Source organism: Vidua chalybeata, chromosome 19 (genome assembly GCF_026979565.1).
Source record: "Vidua chalybeata isolate OUT-0048 chromosome 19, bVidCha1 merged haplotype, whole genome shotgun sequence".
In the NCBI taxonomy this organism is placed as follows: Eukaryota; Metazoa; Chordata; class Aves; order Passeriformes; family Viduidae; genus Vidua; species Vidua chalybeata.
The window spans coordinates 1,212,949-1,230,016 of NC_071548.1; the positions used below are offsets into that span (position 1 = coordinate 1,212,949).

The window sequence follows — 17,068 nt, forward strand, 5'->3', positions numbered from 1 at the left end:
ACGAAAAAGGGAGGAGACGATGAAGAGTATCTGAAAAATCATCTGTGTCCTCATTTCAGAGCTTTGCATGGAAACAGGGAGGCAGGGTGGTGTCGCCCTGGTTATCAAGAGTTTTCTAAAGCCTTCTGAGTTTCCATTCTTGTAGAGAACTTTCCCACAACTTTCTGTAAACAACCTATTGTTTTGCATTCTTTCATAGAGGCAGAGAAATTTGATGTACAGGTGGTTTGTCCAGTGTGGTTGGAGAGGTGGCACGTTCACCCTCCAATCCACTGGCACCTTTTGAGAACTATAAAAGATTGGAGTCAGAGAAAATAAATGAGTCTCTTCATCGTGACCAAGGCTGTGGTGCGTCGTTTTTCCTTGTGTCATTTGGTGACAGGGTGGGTTTTTTTTTTTTTTTTTTTTTTCCTTTATTAATGTATTAAAAGATTAAAAAGCTGGGTGTCTCTTGAACCTAGTGCGTTGCCAGGGGCTGAGGAAGCTCTGAGGAGTTTTTTTGGGGAGGCTGCTGCACTTGAGGAGCTGTCCCAGACGCCAGGTGTGCTGTCCTGCTGCGGACGGGGCAGCAGCCTGGGCAGGGGACACTGGGGACAAAGGCTGGCAGCAGGTGCTGGCAGGGGTCAGGAGTCGCTCCTGGTGCCCTTTGTCCCTTCGGCGGGAAGGTCTGGGTGGCACCAGCGCGCGGCTGGCTCCGAGGCAGGGATGAGCCCTTTGCTGTCGGGTTGGGCACTCGGCTGCTTCGCCCCTCACGTTCTGCTCGCTCCTGGGCACGTGCCAGGATGTGCAGTGGTTCTTCTTCACCAGTCTGTGCCAGCAGGGAACCCAGGCGCTGACGCTGCTGCAGGTGTGGTTCCCTGTCATTGTGCAATGTCCCGGGCTGACAGAAGGGCTGCACAGAACTACAGGAGGATAAAATTTAAACATGAAACATAAATTAAAATGCAAATAATAGAAATAGAAATAAAATATAAATAAAATATAAATATAAATATAAATATAAATATAAATATAAATATAAATATAAATATAAATATAAATATAAATATAAATATAAAAGAAATAGAAATTAAATATAAATATAAATATAAATATAAATATAAATATAATATAAATATATGATTATAAATATGATTATAAATATAGATATAAATATATTTATACATAAATAAATATAAATATAAATATAAATATAAATATAAATATAAATATAAATATAAAAATAAATATAAATATAACAACGATAACTATATTTATAGCTATATTTATAGCTATATTTATATATTATATATAAAATATACATTGTATAGATATATAAAAAGAAAATAGATTAATGTAATTATGATATCAATGCTATTATATTATTGATACTATAATTAGTCTATTAATATGATGATATTATTATATATTATATGCATAAAGATATATAGAAACACATATATATATGAACATATATGTACATATAGAAATATATATGAAAATATATGAATATTATACGCATACACATAAACATAAATATAATGCAAATATAAATATAAATGCATATACATATACCTATACCTGTACATATACACATACATATATATATAAATATAATTATAAATATAAATAAATATACACAAATATAAATATAAATGCATATACATATACATATACCTATACCTGTACATATACACATACATATACACATACATATATATAAATATAAGTATAAATATAAGTATAAATATAAATAAATATACACACATATAAATATAAGTATAAATATAAATATATAAAATATAAATATGAATATAAATATAAATAGAAATACATATACATATAAAAATATAATTATAAATATAGATAAATATGCACATACATACACATATACATAAATATAAATATGGAATAAATATAAATATAAATATAAATATAAATATAAGTATAAATATAAATATAAAATTATAAATTTAAATATAAAATTATGATTATAAATAGAAATATAAATATGGAATAAATATAATATAAATATAAATATAGACATAGATTATATAAATATAAATATAAATTATATAAATATAAATATAAAATTATAATTATAAATTTAAATATAAAATTATGATTATGATTATAAATATAAATATAAATATAAAGGATATAAATATAAATATAAATTATATAAATATAAATATAAAATTATAAATATAAATTTAAATATAAAATTATGATTATAAATATAAATATAAATATAAATATCGATATAGATATCCATGTATGTTTATTCCCAGAGACAGACTGACCGAAGGTGTCTTTGTTTCCTGTTCCCTGGCAGGTCACTACGGGAAGGATATTTATCGCAGCGGAGGGCCAGATCTCCATAATTTCATCTCCTCCGGCTTTGTCACGTTAGGACGAGGACACACGAAGGGTACAGTGGAAACCATTTTTTGCTAAATAAAAAGCTCGTTTTAAATGCGAAGCTCGGAGCTGGCACTGGGCTCGGGGTGCCCCGAGCTGGCAGCGGGGCCGGTGCTGGGCTGGCGCAGGACCCGCGGGTCCTGGCAGGGCGATGCGGTGGCACTGCCCCTCCAGCCTGGTGTTCTCCTGCCTGCGTGGCTGCTGGCCCCGGGCAGGCAGTGAGCGCTTCCAGACTGGGGGCTGCAGCTCTTCCCTTTCACTTCTGGGCCTTTCTTTGCTTGCTTTCTTTCTTTAGATGGGAGGAAGGGGGAGGGTGATGATGACTATTTTATAAAATGATTTCTTTTTAGCTCCCTGAAGCCTATCTTTTCCGTGTTCCTATAACCTGTGATATAATGTACAAAGAGGAAAACACAAAAATGCACATATGCTGCTCTGTGTATGTTCTGTGTACATGTTCTGTATGTAAATATCTGTGGAGAGACAGCTTTAACACAAATAACCCAATACAGGGGCTTCTGGTGGCACCAGAGCTGTGCCCTGGTGGCACCACAACCCCGGGCAATGCTGGTTGATGACGCTGTTGCCCGTTTGGTGAGTTTCTCTGGCGTACAGTGAGACGTGTTTGGAGTCCCGAGTGCCACCGGTGCCCTGGCTGTGCCACCGGGGGTGCGTGTGCCACTCCTGTCCCCTTCTGTGTCCCCAAGACCGCTGTACTCCCTCTAGACACAATGTATGTGGAGATTCCTCTCTAGACCAATGTACTGTATGTGGAGCTGTGTCCTCGTGCTCGCCTGGTTGAACGCTCCTGTGTTGTTTCTGTGGATGACCGTGACTCACAAATGATTAAAAGACCTTGATATTTTAATTTTTTCTTTTTTTTTTTTTTTTTTTTTCCTACATTTCCTGCACTTTTTCCAGTTTTCCACGAGTGTCATCCAAAGTAGTGTTGGTCCTGTAGAACTGTCAGAGAAGAAACAAATATATGTATATTGTCTGTGTATGTCTGTGTGTGCTTAAATAAAGTTTACTGAGGCTGTGAGGCAGCACCCGTGGGACTTGTAATCCAATACCCTGCAATCCCAGATTTGTGATCCAATCCCTGCAATCCCAGATTTATCTCATCCCTGCAATCTCAGAATTTGTTATCCCATCCCTGCAATCCCAGATTTGTGATCCAATACCCTGCAATCCCAGATTTGTAACCCAATCCCTGCAATCCCAGATTTGTGACTGAATCCCTGCAATCTCAAATTTGTTGTCCAATACCCTGCAATCCCAGATTTGTGATCCAATACCCTGAATTCCCAGATTTGTGATCCAAACCCTGCAGTCCCAGATTTGTAATCCAATCCCTGCAATCCCAGATTTGTGATCCAATCCCTGCAATCCCAGATTTGTGATCCAAACCCTGCAGTCCCAGATTTGTAATCCAATCCCTGCAATCCCAGATTTGTGATCCAATCCCTGCAATCCCAGATTTGTGATCCAAACCCTGAATTCCCATATTTGTAATTCAATCCCTGCAATCCCAGATTTGTGATCCAATACCCTGTGATCCCATATTTGTAACTCAAACCCTGCAATCCCAGATTTGTGACCCCATCCCTGCAATCCCAGATTTGTTATCCAATACTCTGCAATCCCAGGTTTGTTATCTCATCCCTGCAATCCCAGATTTGTGACCCAATACCCTGAATTCCCAGATTTGTTATCCCATCCCTGCAATCCCAGATTTGTAACCCAATCCCTGCAATCCCAGGTTTGTGATCCAATACCCTGAATTCCCAGATTTGTGATCCAATACCCTGAATTCCCAGATTTGTAATCCAATCCCTGCAATCCCAAATTTGTTGTCCAATACCCTGCAATCCCAGATTTGTGATCCAAACCCTGCAGTCCCAGATTTGTAATCCAATCCCTGCAATCCCAGGTTTGTTATCTCATCCCTGCAGTCCCAGATTTGTGATTCAATACCCTGAATTCCCCGATTTGTAAACAAATCCCTGCAATCCCAGATTTGTGATCCAAACCCTGCAATCCCAGATTTGTTATCCCATCCCTGCAATTCCAGATTTGTGACCCAATCCCAGATTTGTGACCCAATCCCTGCAATATCAGATTTATCTCATCCCTGCAATCCCAGATTTGTTATCCAACACCCTGAATTCCCAGATTTGTGATCCAAACCCTGCAATCCCAGATTTGTGATCCAAACCCTGCAATCCCAGATTTGTTATCCCATCCCTGCGATCCCAGTCCAGCTCTGCACCGAGGGAAGGGAAGCTGAGGAAGCTCAGGTGGGCTGGGAGCTGCACTGGTTCAAGGAAGGGCCCGTGGGTGACATTGCACACGAGGTGTCCCCGTCCCAGGGGTCATCTCCTGCCACACCAGGAGCGTGTTTAGGGTCAGGTAGCAAAGGTTACCCCGGGAGTGATGGTGCAAGGAGTGGGGTGTCCTGGTGGCCTCCACCAAGCCATGGAGATCCCTGAGCAGGGCTGTAAACCAGCCCTTTGTCTCAGGCAGGTGAGTTACCCTCACCTCACACCCCTGGGGCACCTCCCAGCAGTTTGCTGGACAAAAGGCTGCTCCCAGTTCCTTCCCAGGTGAGAACAAAACCTCCTCTCCTCCTTCAGCTGCAAAGGCTGGGGGGCTCTGCTCTCCTGGAGGTGGGCCAGGGGTCTCCACACCTCTTCCAGAGCACATTCCCTGTCCCTGGGAAGGGGGGACAGTGGGCAGTGGGAATGCAGCCCGGCCATCCACCACAGCTGTCAGACCGGGGGTGCTTTCCAAGCAGAACAGAAGGCTTTTGTTCTCTCAAGAAATGAATATCGTGGCTGTTTTTAGACATCAGAATGGACTGGCCTTAGAATTCACCTTTCAGCTGCCTGTAAATCCACCTGGTTTTTGAACAGTTCTATAATGTTCATTTCCAGTTTCTCAATGGCAAATTCCCCCACTGCTGAGTGGTAAGAGTGATGAACACCTCACACCTGCTGCAGGACCTGCTTGTGCTCATGTGTGGCTTTGTCTTTGTCTGTGACATGACCTGGTTATCTGTCTGTGCTGTGACAGGGGGCACGTGGGGTGCCACAAAGGACTGAGGGGCTCTAGCATTAGGATTGTGCCTGAAGTGCTTGATTTGGGGAAATATTGTGTGACAGATTTCCTGAGTTCAGCATGAAGTCACCACCCAGTACCTGTAAGAGACCTTCAGCCAGGGCTTTAGATGGATGGGTTCTGTGCTATTTTGTCCTAATCCTGTTCTGATGAGCAGGTTTTCTGCTCTTTTGTCCTATTCCTCTTTAGATGAGTGGGTTCTGTGCTGTTTTCTCCTATTCCTGTTTAGATGAGCAGGTTCTGTGCTGTTCTCTCCTATTCCTCTTTAGATGAGCAGGTTCTGTGCTGTTTTCTCCTATTCCTGTTTAGATGAGCAGGTTCTGTGCTGTTCTCTCCTATTCCTCTTTAGATGAGCAGGTTCTGTGCTGTTTTCTCCTATTCCTGTTTAGATGAGCAGGTTCTGTGCTGTTCTCTCCTATTCCTCTTTAGATGAGCAGGTTCTGTGCTGTTTTCTCCTATTCCTCTTTAGATGAGCAGGTTCTGTGCTGTTTTCTCCTAATCCTATTTAGATGAGCAGGTTCTGTGCTGTTTTCTCCTATTCCTATTGGGATGAGCAGGTTCTGTGCTGTTTTCTCCTATTCCTATTGGGATGAGCACGTTCTGTGCTGTTCTCTCCTATTCCTCTTTAGATGAGCAGGTTCTGTGCTGTTTTCTCCTATTCCTCTTTAGATGAGCAGGTTCTGTGCTGTTTTCTCCTATTCCTGTTTAGATGAGCAGGTTCAGTGCTCTTTTCTCCTATTCCTCTTTAGATGAGCAGGTTCAGTGCTCTTTTCTCCTATTCCTCTTTAGATGAGCAGGTTCTGTGCTCTTTTCTCCTATTCCTGTTTAGATGAGCAGGTTCAGTGCTCTTTTCTCCTATTCCTGTTTAGATGAGCAGGTTCTGTCCTTTTCCAGTTCCAGCCCTTGTCTTAGAACCCCCACTTCAGCCAAATGACCTCACCCTGCCCTGTGGCGAGGGTTCTGCCCCTGCACTGCACAAAGCCACTGAAGTTTCTCTCAATATTTCTCTGCACTGGGAGACACATTTTTGGTGTTTTCTCAACTGTCTTCTGTGCTGTGGCAGAACTCCAAGTGCTGAGTAATATTTAAGAGCTCATCTATTTCGGGCAGAAGACAAAGACGTGAGACATGCCAAAGTACCATGGATACCAAATCAGCACCTTCACATGTCTGACATGCCCAGGCTCCTGCAGGATGGGGATTTATGGCTCTTCCATGACATTCCACTGGGCCATGCATCACTGCCTGCCCTCAGAGGGCTCTGGAGCCGTCCCAGTGCGTGTTCTCCCAACCATGGGCAGTTCCTCTGCTGTCAGGATGATCCAGGGATGAATCCTGGCTCTTTGGGCTGTAGAAGCCCCCGTGGTGAGGCACAAGGCGGGGCTGATCTCATGCGAGGTTAGGTAGGAGGAAGTTGGATGGTTGGTTCTGAGGTAGCAGCTTTTAATTCCGTGTGGAGGCAGCTGGGAGACACCAGCACCTCTGAGGAGTTCACTGGGAGGGCACAGGGCACCTCAGCCCCCAGAGAGGGAGGATGGATCCCACATTCCTGCGTGGGAGCAGCTCCTGCTGCCGGTGCTGCCGTGGGAGGGTTCAGTGCTCCGGGGACACACGTGGGAGACAGGAGCCAGCTCACCCCTCTGTGCACCAAGCTGATTTAAATCCCAGCTTCCCCAGCCTGTGCCGAGCATCCTGACACTGCCTGTGTGCCACCCTGGCCCGGGCTGTGCCCTCAGGGCTCCCCAGAGCTCTGGCACCCACCCAGCCTGGAGGGGATTTACAGCCACACGGAGGGACAGCCCAGGGAGGGAACACATCCACTCCACACTGCCTACCCCACATCATATTGCTGGGCTTTTGGGTAAAAATATGATTTTTATTTTGGTTTTTGGTTGGTTTTTTGGTTTTTTTTTTTTTACTCCAAGTCTCAGACTTTGGAAATAGTTTCCCAGTGGAATTGAGCTCGCTGAGTTTCAGCAGTCTGGGACAGCAGCAGGAGTTCTGTAGAGCATTTGATAACCTCTGGTCAGCACTCAACTGCTTCTTTGTTTTCCTGGTAGCTCTGCAAGAGTGTGAAAAACAGAGAGGTTATTTTCTGGGAAAAGCAGAATTTCCCAGGTGAACTGAGTGCAAGGGCAGGGGGAGTGAGGCAGGAGGAGCAGGGGGTTCAGACTCCTCTGCAGGGTCAATTCGTGGGGGAAAACAGAGCTGTTCCTACAGTCTGCTCGTTCCCTGTGAGCTCATGCCAGATCCTGGAGCAGCAGGAAAACTCAGGAGGAGTCAGATGTCCCCCGAGCCTGCCCAAGAACCCTTCCAGAAATCGAACCTCTCCCTCTTGGTTCGAGGCCTGGATTCCCTGCAGGTGTGCTCTGAGCCAGGGCATCTGCAGGAGGTTTTTTTTTTTTTTTTTTTTAAATTTTTTCTTGCTCAGCCTTGCTCTGAGGATGCTCTCCTGCAGTACCAGCAGGCAGGAAAGAGAGGAAGGGATGAGCCATGTGTGCAGGGCAGGGCAGGGGCTGCACTGCCCCAGCCCCCTGTGCTGGCATCACCCCCAGCGTGGGCAAGGTGCAAACCTGCTGGGCACAGCCAGCCTGGTGACTGAGCAGCAAAAGCTCCCCCCAGAGCACTTGATCTTGTGATTTGCTGTGCAGATTTGATCTGCAGCCCAAGTGTGGGATTTGCCTGCTGGGCTTCTGCTCTCACTCGTCTCCTACCTCGGGCATGGCCACAGGGCTCAGGGCACGGCTTTGGGGGCACAGGATTTGTGCTTCAGGGATCTGTGCTTCAGCAGGACCTTGCACACAAGTAGATCCTGTCCTCAGATCCAGCCTCACCTCTGGTGAACATCCCCCTCCCTGGCTTTGTGGGTATTCAAAAGGAGAAACTGTTCTTGATCTACCTCAGGAAATGAGAATTTTCCCTGGGCATGTGGGCAGAGGGAGCAAATATTCCTGGAGCCAGGGCAGAGGAAGGTGGCTGCCTCGTGAGATAAGGGTTTGGAAGCTGCAGGGAAGACGGGAGGCTGGAGGGAGAGGGGCTGGAGTGAGGGGGCAGCTGGCTCGTGGTTTCTCCCCTTGCCCGTGTGCCAGTGGCTCCGAGGGGCTCAGGGGACACCTCGGTTCTGAGCTGACACCTTGGCCAAGCTCCCTCCCTCCTGCAGCCTCCTGGCCAGCCAGGAGCACAGGAGTGATGAGAGGCTGAGCTGGAGCAGAGGCTGGACACAGTCACAGAATAAAGCAGGGATTTGTTAAAAGGATTTCCTCCATGGATCCACCTCGGGCAGCACCAGAGCCCAGCCAAGGCTGCACCCAAAATGAACCAAAATGGTCCCAAAATGAACCCAAGATGAACCAAAATGGTCCCAAAATGCACGAGCGCTCCCGGGGGCTCTCACTGGGATCAGCTCTGCTCCATTTGCACCTTGCAGTTCATTGTCCCATTCCAGCTCCAGCCCATGCAGTCCCATCCTGCTTGTTTTTTTTCTCTTCAATTCACCACTGTGAATTAATCAATTCATTCACTTTTTGGGCCTGGAGCTTGTAACAGCTGTCTTTGGACAAGCTGGAAAAGGTTTGTTTTGTCTCCCTGCCCTGTGAAGAGAATTTACTGACACTTACTAGCTCAGAGCTACACACCTAGGCAGCACGGAATCTGAAAAATAGAATTACTGTTAAAAAATATGAAAGCTAAACCTTAAGGCATCAGGAGGTGGGGCCTGGTGTCAGCAGGGTCACTCAGGCAAAGCCAAGCCCCACCTGGCAGTCCAGCCCGTGGGCTTGGGCACAAGAAAAGCTCCTCCAAAGGAGGAAATGTCCAGCAGGACATGTCCAGCCAGGAGCACAGGAGTGATGAGAGGCTGAGCTGGAGCAGAGGCTGGACACAGTCACAGAATAAAGCAGGGATTTGTTAAAAGGATCTCCTCATGGAGATCCAGCAGGACATTTCCAGCCATGGAAAGGCAAAGGCAGCTCGAGGGCACACCCTGATCACAGTCAGACCTCCTTGTGCTTCTCTGGTGTCTCCAGCTGAGCAGCTCCATTGGCTCATCCCTTCCTCCTCTGGAAGCTCCAGAGGTTTCCCAGCCCTGCTGCTCCCTCTGGAGCGATTCCTCCCCTAGCTGTGGAGACAGGAGCAGGGAGTCAGTGCCCCAGGGCTCAGGAAGTGTCTGTGGGATCTCAGAGCAGCTCTTGCTTTGGCAGCGGCCAGAGCACACCCAAAACTAATCAGAATGGTACAAAACTATTTATACACACACAGTTTAAATCAAATCTTTCAGAATTGCTGTTAAAATCAGTCAGAGGTTCTGTTAACGTCTTTCATTTGTGCCCCCATCTCATCCTCACATTTACAGGCCCCCATGAGGTTGGTCCTCCGCACTCATTTTCACCTGTCACCCAATGCTCCCAGCTAGACGCCAGTTTCTGCTGCCTGTTTATTTATTCCCAAACCTCTCTTTCCCACTGTCCCTGACATCTAGAAAAGTCCGTGTCACCGAGTGGCAGCAGGGCTGGGGACATCCTGTGGCTGCACCAGGAGCGGGTCATTTCCTCCCTGAGAAGCTTTGATCTCCCACCCACGGTGTCCCATCCCTGCCCATCCCTGGCTGCTTTTCCTGCAGGCTGAGCAGTGTCTCTGACAGGCTCTGTGTTTCAGCACTGACACACCTGGATGCAAACCAGTCTCGGTGCCTGCGCCTCAGCTGATGGAGGATGTGGGGCTGCTGCAGGCTGTGACACAGCCCTGCTGCCCTGGGCACCCCAAACTGAGCCCCTCTTACAGCCACCGGCTCGGGACCAGCGGGGTCGCCGCTCCATTGCCTGTAAATATGATTCAGAGATGAGTGGGAGAGGAGAGATTTATTAATTTGCTCCTCATTAGCAGTTGGAGGGTTCTGATTCCCCCCTCCAGCACTGCCCTGGTTCCCCGCTGCCAAGGCTGGTTCCCCATTCCTTGGCTTGCAGCTCTGTGCTCCACTTTCTTTCCCAAAGCGCTGGTTCCTACCCTTAATTTGTTATTTTGGGGTCTTATATTACATCTGTCACAACTTCCTCGGCCCAGCACAGCTACAAAACACGCAGTGAATCAGCTCCAAGCTGGAATTTGCTGCCTGCCCCCATCATTAGTAATCCACACTTGCAGCAGACTCATTATTACAGGCAAAGGCAGAACTTTGAGGATCATTTTTTTCACACCTGCACCTGTAACTTGCCATGAATAGATTTGCAAAAATTGAGGGTTAGGCGTGCTGGGTGCTTAAACACTTGTTAGAAATCCCATCAATGGAGAGCTGTGGAGGCCGAGCCCGCTGCATCCCAATGAATCACCTTCTGTTCATCCTGGATAATTTCGGGTGATTTTGACGGGCGCCTTGCGGTGGGCGCGCCGAAGATCACCCGCATCCTGACTCCAGATGAATTCCAGGCCTTGCATATCCTGACACCTAATTGTATTGACTCGGAAATAGGATCATTGGGATGTGGAGAGGGGCCTGGCAGCTGGGCAGGAAGATTCCATGACGCAAAAGGACATTTCAAACTGCTCTGAATTATTTAACTTCCCTCAGACATGGCCCGGCCATTTCTCAGCAGCCTCTGGACAGCTCTGGTTTTTACAGCCCTCGGAACAGCCAGGTGGGAGGAGAGGGGGAGGACGTGGAAAACATTCCATGCAGTGCTGTGGGAAGGGATGGGGGGACACCAGCAAAACCCCCTGAGTCCTTGGTGTCACCTCCTGCAAGGAGCACTGAGGTACCAGAGCTGAGGGGCTCGTGTCCTGCTGCCCAGGCGGGGCAGGAGCCTGGACAGAGAGCTCTGGTGTGTGTGACTCTCAGAGTGACCCTCAGATTCTCCTGGAATCTGAAATGCAGGGAGCCCTCAGAACTTTGGGCCTGCGAGCCAAAGCTTAGAATTAAACCCAGGGTTGGATCTGAGACCTTGGGAAAGGCTCCCAGACTCAGGTGCTGGAAGCGAGAATGTGGATTTGTAGTTTAAAGCAGAGGCACGTTAAGCTAAGGAAAGGAAAGTTTAGAGTTTTAGAGTTTAAGATATAGAAAAATAAAGTAGTTACAAAGGTAACAAGAAGTTTTAGAGTGTAGTACTGTGGGTTTGTGTGCCATAACATGACTGGCTAAGAAAGCTCACGCTGTAGCATGAGTCCATAAGATGAAATATTTAAGGATTGGGTCAAAAGTATAAATATCCTTGTTGGCAGTGTTTTATTGGTCAATAAATCCTTAAAAGGTCTTGTAACTGAGGGTCTTGTGACCTTCTGAGCCTTGTGGTGAAGATGTGAGCAGGACTCACCCTTCCTGCCCAGGTAGAAGTTAAGAAAAATAACTTGCAGCATCTAAAGCAGCTCAGAGGTCCCATCTCTAACTCCTTCAACATTCCCACACAAGCCAGCGTGTCCCACACTGTTGGTAACGAGCACGAGGGCTGGAAGCTGCCCTGAGAGCCTCCCTGGAGCTTGTTGTTCCTTGGAACTGCAGGGAGATGGCCACAGGCTGGAGCACGTGGATCACTGCTGGACCAGGAGATCCAGGAGATCCCTGAGCCTTTTGTCTCCTGGAGATCCCATTGCTCACCCAACCATTGATTTTGGCTTTTTTGACTTGGCCGGATCAAAGGGGCTTCCTGGGGGACAAGGACAGGACTGGGGTTGTCTCTTCTTTCTCTCTTAGAGACAGTGGAAACCAAAATCTTGTGTTTGAGGCAGGGAAAGGGCCTCAAGGCAGGCCTTTCTAGGTGTGCACACCCAGGATTAGCCGGGTGTTTTGGCATCTGGGAGGTCACAGGGCTCCCCTGGCTTTGTGTGTGACACACCCAGAGTTTGGCACTCTCCTTCCCCACTGCTGAGAGCCTCCTGTTCCCATGCCGAGGTAAATCCCACAAGTTTTCACTCCACTGATTCCCCATCTGCTGAGTTCCACGGGTGGGTTTCAATCATGATGTGGAACCCTAGAGTGGATCCCTCTGGTCTCTGCTGTGCAGTGACAGGGTGACAACGTGAGTGGCAGGGGCTGAGAGGAGAAGAAAGAAGCCCTGCCTGTTCCTGGCTGCCCTTTCACAGGCAGTCTGTCAGCTCTGGGGGATGTTCTGGCAGATACCTCTGAAAGCAGAGCTGAAAGCTGGGGAAGAGCTGGCAGGTACAGCCCAGCTGTCTGTGAAACTGGAGCTGCAGCTGCTTCCACAAGCTCCTCTTTGAGGAACGTGCTTTTCTCTATTTATGATCAAGAACCGTTGTATGAAGAGCCCTTGCTAGGGTGTCACTGAGGATCTCAGGCTGGTTCTCTCCCCAAACAGGGAATTTAACCTCAATGCAGGCTCACCCTAGAGCTGGATTATGTGCCTTTGGCAGGGCTGCATTCGCTCTTAATCCTGCTTGCCAGTTGTAAATAAGAAATTCAAATATTGTGAAAAGAACTGGAGACTCCTGGCAGCAGAGAGGGGACTTAGCAGAGGGATCTGTAATTCTGAAGCATCTGTGATCTCTCCACAACAACATGGTCGGAGTTTGGCAGATGGAGAGCTTGAGCACTCCCAAAAATCTACTGCTCCAGCAAAGCCAGTGTGTTGTGCCCAGTTTATCTGCCAAAATTCCTTGGGAGGGACTCAGTGGGAGGAACTCGTCACCAGAGAAGAGTTTTTGGAGACACAGAGCTCAGGTTTGCCTTCCCAAGGCATCACCTGGTGTTCCCACGGAGCAGAGCTGCCAGAACCCGACCTGGGGCAGTCTGGGGGTTGGGTTAAACCTGAGAATTTCTGCCTGGCAGGTGAAAACGAGGAGCAGCTCTCTCCCTCTCCTCCAGGAGTGGCTGCACGGCAGGGAGCAGCATTCCAGCCCCTGGAAGGGGATCCATGGAGCTGGGAGCCTTTGGCCAGGGACAGATCTTCTCATGGCGCTTCTTCTGCCTCTTGGAGAGTCCTGCCAGCCAGTGAAGGAGCAGGGGCTGCCAGTGACTCCTGTGGTGCCACAGAGCCCTGGAGCACAGCCCAGCTCCTCAGGCACAGAGCTGAGCCCAAGCCCATTTCCTGCCAATACTGGGAGTTTGTGATGGATTTCTGCCTTGGACCTGCTGCAGAAAATCAACTGGTGTGTGCAATGCACACCTGGCCCTGCTGAAAGGGGGGTTTGCAGTTCCCCTCTGAACCTGGAATGGATTCAAGATGTGCTAGAGCCCTCCTTTTTCCTTCTCTTCTCCTTCTCCTTCTCCTTCTCCTTCTCCTTCTCCTTCTCCTTCTCCTTCTCCTTCTCCTTCTCCTTCTCCTTCTCCTTCTCCTTCTCCTTCTCCTTCTCCTTCTCCTTCTCCTTCTCCTTCTCCTTCTCCTTCTCCTTCTCCTTCTCCTTCCCCTTCCCCTTCCCCTTCCCCTTCCCCTTCCCCTTCCCCTTCCCCTTCCCCTTCCCCTTCCCCTTCCCCTTCCCCTTCCCTTCCCTTCCCTTCTTTCTGTCCCCAGAAGGAATGCAGGCTGCTCCTGACTGCAGGATTTGCTGCTGGGAGTTTGTTCAAGGCCTGGGCTCAGTGCAGGACCAGCCTGAGCTCAGGGATCACCTTCCAGCTGCGATAAGGAAAATATTTGTGCAGGCAGAGAGCTGCAGATCTGCTGAGCCCAGCTGTCCTTCAAACCCCATTTCTGAGCAGGGCTGAGCTCTGTGTGTGGCCAGGTCTGTGCTGCCAGCTCCTGGATTGCTCTTTGGGAGCACAGCCCTTCAAGGGGTTCTTCAGGAGCTCCACTCTTGTCCTGTCATCAGGCCGGCCCTGTTGTTTGAGGTGTGGCACCAGGTTTTATTCCAGGTGCCAGGGATGGGTGTTCAGTTCAGATCTGCTCGGAGAGCAGGAGTGCACAGTCTATAAACAGCATCTCCTCATCTTCGTTTTAAAGCAGGAAACTAAAAATAGAGCCAGTTCAAATATAGGTGATGAGAACAACCTGAGGTTTGGATTAGGAGGTGGAATGGGAATCAGGACTTCAAAAGTGCCTGGTGAAGTGTCTGTGTCGGAGGGAGCTGTGGATAAAAGGTTGTGACGTAGATTTGGGCCAGAGAAGGCAGTCTGGGGAGCTCTGCTCCTCCTGCCTTGTGTGGAAGGCGTGGATGGGAAAGGGCTGGGTTCAGAAGGGAGAGCAGGCAGTGCTTCTGTCCCAGGTGTCACCCCTGGGCGTCACTGCCACCCCTGGGTGTCACTGCCACCCCTGGGTGTCACTGCCACAGCGTTCTGTGGGGTCAGGAGGGTGCAGGACACTGAGCACAGCTCCTGGGCTTTTGAGGAGAGGGAGACAGGCAGAGCCAGAGTGACAGAGGAGTGAGGGGAGACCTGGCAGTGTTGAGGCCCGAGCATGAGGTGCTTCAGGCTCTTGGGGCTGCAGGAACCTCCCTGAGCTCCTGCTGCACCTCAGCTTCCAGGACAGGGCTTGTCCCGTGGAGCAGCTCACGCTGTGCACCCCCAGGCTGCCAGAAATACCCTCAGCTCGTCCCAGTTTGCTGCTGGGAGCTGAGAGAAACTGGGACACCCTGGCAGAGGGGAGCAGGAGCTGCTGGGGGAGGCTTGGGTCACCCTGAGAGCTCCCTGTGCCCGGCGTGGGGACAGAGGTGTCACCCCACAGCCCTGTGGCTCTGCTGAGGGGACACAGCTCTGGTGCTGTGCTCGGTGGCCCCTCACCTTTTCCTTCTCAGGGCTTCCTGACCTTTCTGCAGCTCCAGGGGCTGCAGTTTCAGGTGATGCCTTCAGTTTGAGCTTTCAGATTTCCCAGGCTCTGCACTGCACTGGGAAATAACTCTGAGCTCCACATGAAGTGTCAGCCAGCTCTCCTCACAGCTCAGGCACACACAACAATCCTTTCCCAGCCCCACAACCAAGGACAGCGCTGCAGCTCCAGCCCCAAAAAGTGCAAACAGCAGGGAATGGAGGAGAGCAACCTGGGAGGGTGGGACTGCATCACCTGGAGCTGGAATTGGGCAGTGAACCCCAGTGTGGAAATGGAGCAGAACTCATAAAAGTGTGAGAACTCGTGACTCTGAGTCCATCCTGGGTGCAGCCCTGGCTGGGCTCTTGTGCTGCCCAAGGTGTGTCCTTTGAGGCCTTTTCATAAATCCCTGCTTTATTCCTTTACCTCTGTCCAGCCTCAGCTCCAGGCAGCCTCTCCAGCCATCACAGGTGCAGCTTGGTCCTGTGGCCCACACAAGCCCAGAGCTCCCAGCCCAGACACTGAGCAGAGCCAGCCAGGGGTGCTCAGAGGGAAGGACACCAGCACAGAGCCAGGAGTGAGGAGTTTGGACATGGATGGGTTTTGGGTGGGAAGGTCTGAGCTGGGAATTGTGACATTCCCATTCTCTGGACAGAGAGACACAATTCTGTCTCTCAGGATTGCACAGAGAGAAGCAGAGAAAACAATCTTTATCTCTGCCCCTTTGTTTCCCCCATGTGGAATGTGGTGTGGAGATTGTTCACCTGCAGGGATTGCTGGGCTGGGTTCTGGTGAAGGTTGTTTGGGGTCAGTGCCCAGTGGGATCCAGCTGTGCTGGGCTCTCAGCAGAGTCACAGTTTGAGTTAGTTAGAGAGGGGAGTAAGAAGTGAGTGTGTAGAATAGGATAGCATCTCTTTAAATAGTATATTAATGTAGTATAGTATAGTTTTAATAAAGCTGTCCTTCAGCCTCTGGAGGATCTGGAGCAGACACCACCATTTCTTCCCTGAGCTGGGGTTCACCACATTTTTACTGTAGGGAATCTCTGCAGCAGTGTCCCACCAGTGCAGGAGCTCTGCAGCAAGGACCGGCCCTTCCCACAGGAACACCCTGTCCCAGCAGCTCCCTGAGGAGCTCTGGAGCCCAGCAGGGACAATGTTTCTGGAATAAACCTGCTCCAGCAGCCCCGAGTGCCTGACGGGGAGCAGAATAAAGAACAATTTCCCAGAGCAGGGGGATTTATTTGTGCCTTTGTAGTTCTGTTCTGAAAGCACAAATAATATCCCTCAAGAAGTAGCACGGAGTCCATCAGCTTCCAGCTGCTCAGACCTTCCCTGAGCTGTGTCTCTTCACATCCTCCTCCTGCAGGAATTGATTGACTCGGAGATAAACAGATCAGGCCATTGCTTTTCTCTCCTCTAAACCCTCTGCTGTTCTTGCAAAATAGATCCTGTGCCTCAAATGTCAGAACTGCAGAGAGGAGGGGAAATCCTGGCAGGGAGAGCAGGAGGGCAGCCCACAGCTGGCACTGCTCCCTGCCCCACACCCTCCTCCTTCCCCAGGGCATCCTGGCTGCAGCCCCCAGAGGTGGAGTTTGGGAGGGTGCTGGGTTTGGCTTTGGGTTATGGTTAGGGTGCATTTTTAGGGGAAAAGGGCTTGGAGGAATGTCACAGAATTCCAGGATGGTCTGGTTTGGAAGGGAAGCTAAAAATCATCCAGTGCCACCCCTGCCATGGCAGGGACCCCCTTCCACTGTGTCCAACCTGGCCTTGGGCACTGCCAGGGGTCCAGGGGCAGCCACAGCTGCTCTGGGAATTCCATTCCAGTCCCTCCCCACCCTCCCAGGGAGGAATGCCTTCCTACGTTTT

At 49.0% G+C, this 17,068-nt stretch overlaps 1 protein-coding gene across 1 annotated transcript in view; it reads left to right on the forward strand.

The window, feature by feature from the left end:
- The window catches only part of SHISA6 (shisa family member 6), a 169,539-nt gene that overhangs the window by 40,222 nt on the left and 112,249 nt on the right, over positions 1-17,068 (forward strand). The window contains exon 4 of the mRNA XM_053960087.1: positions 2,315-2,410. Coding sequence (XP_053816062.1) covers positions 2,315-2,410 — 96 coding nt within the window. The remainder of the gene's footprint in view (positions 1-2,314; positions 2,411-17,068) is intronic.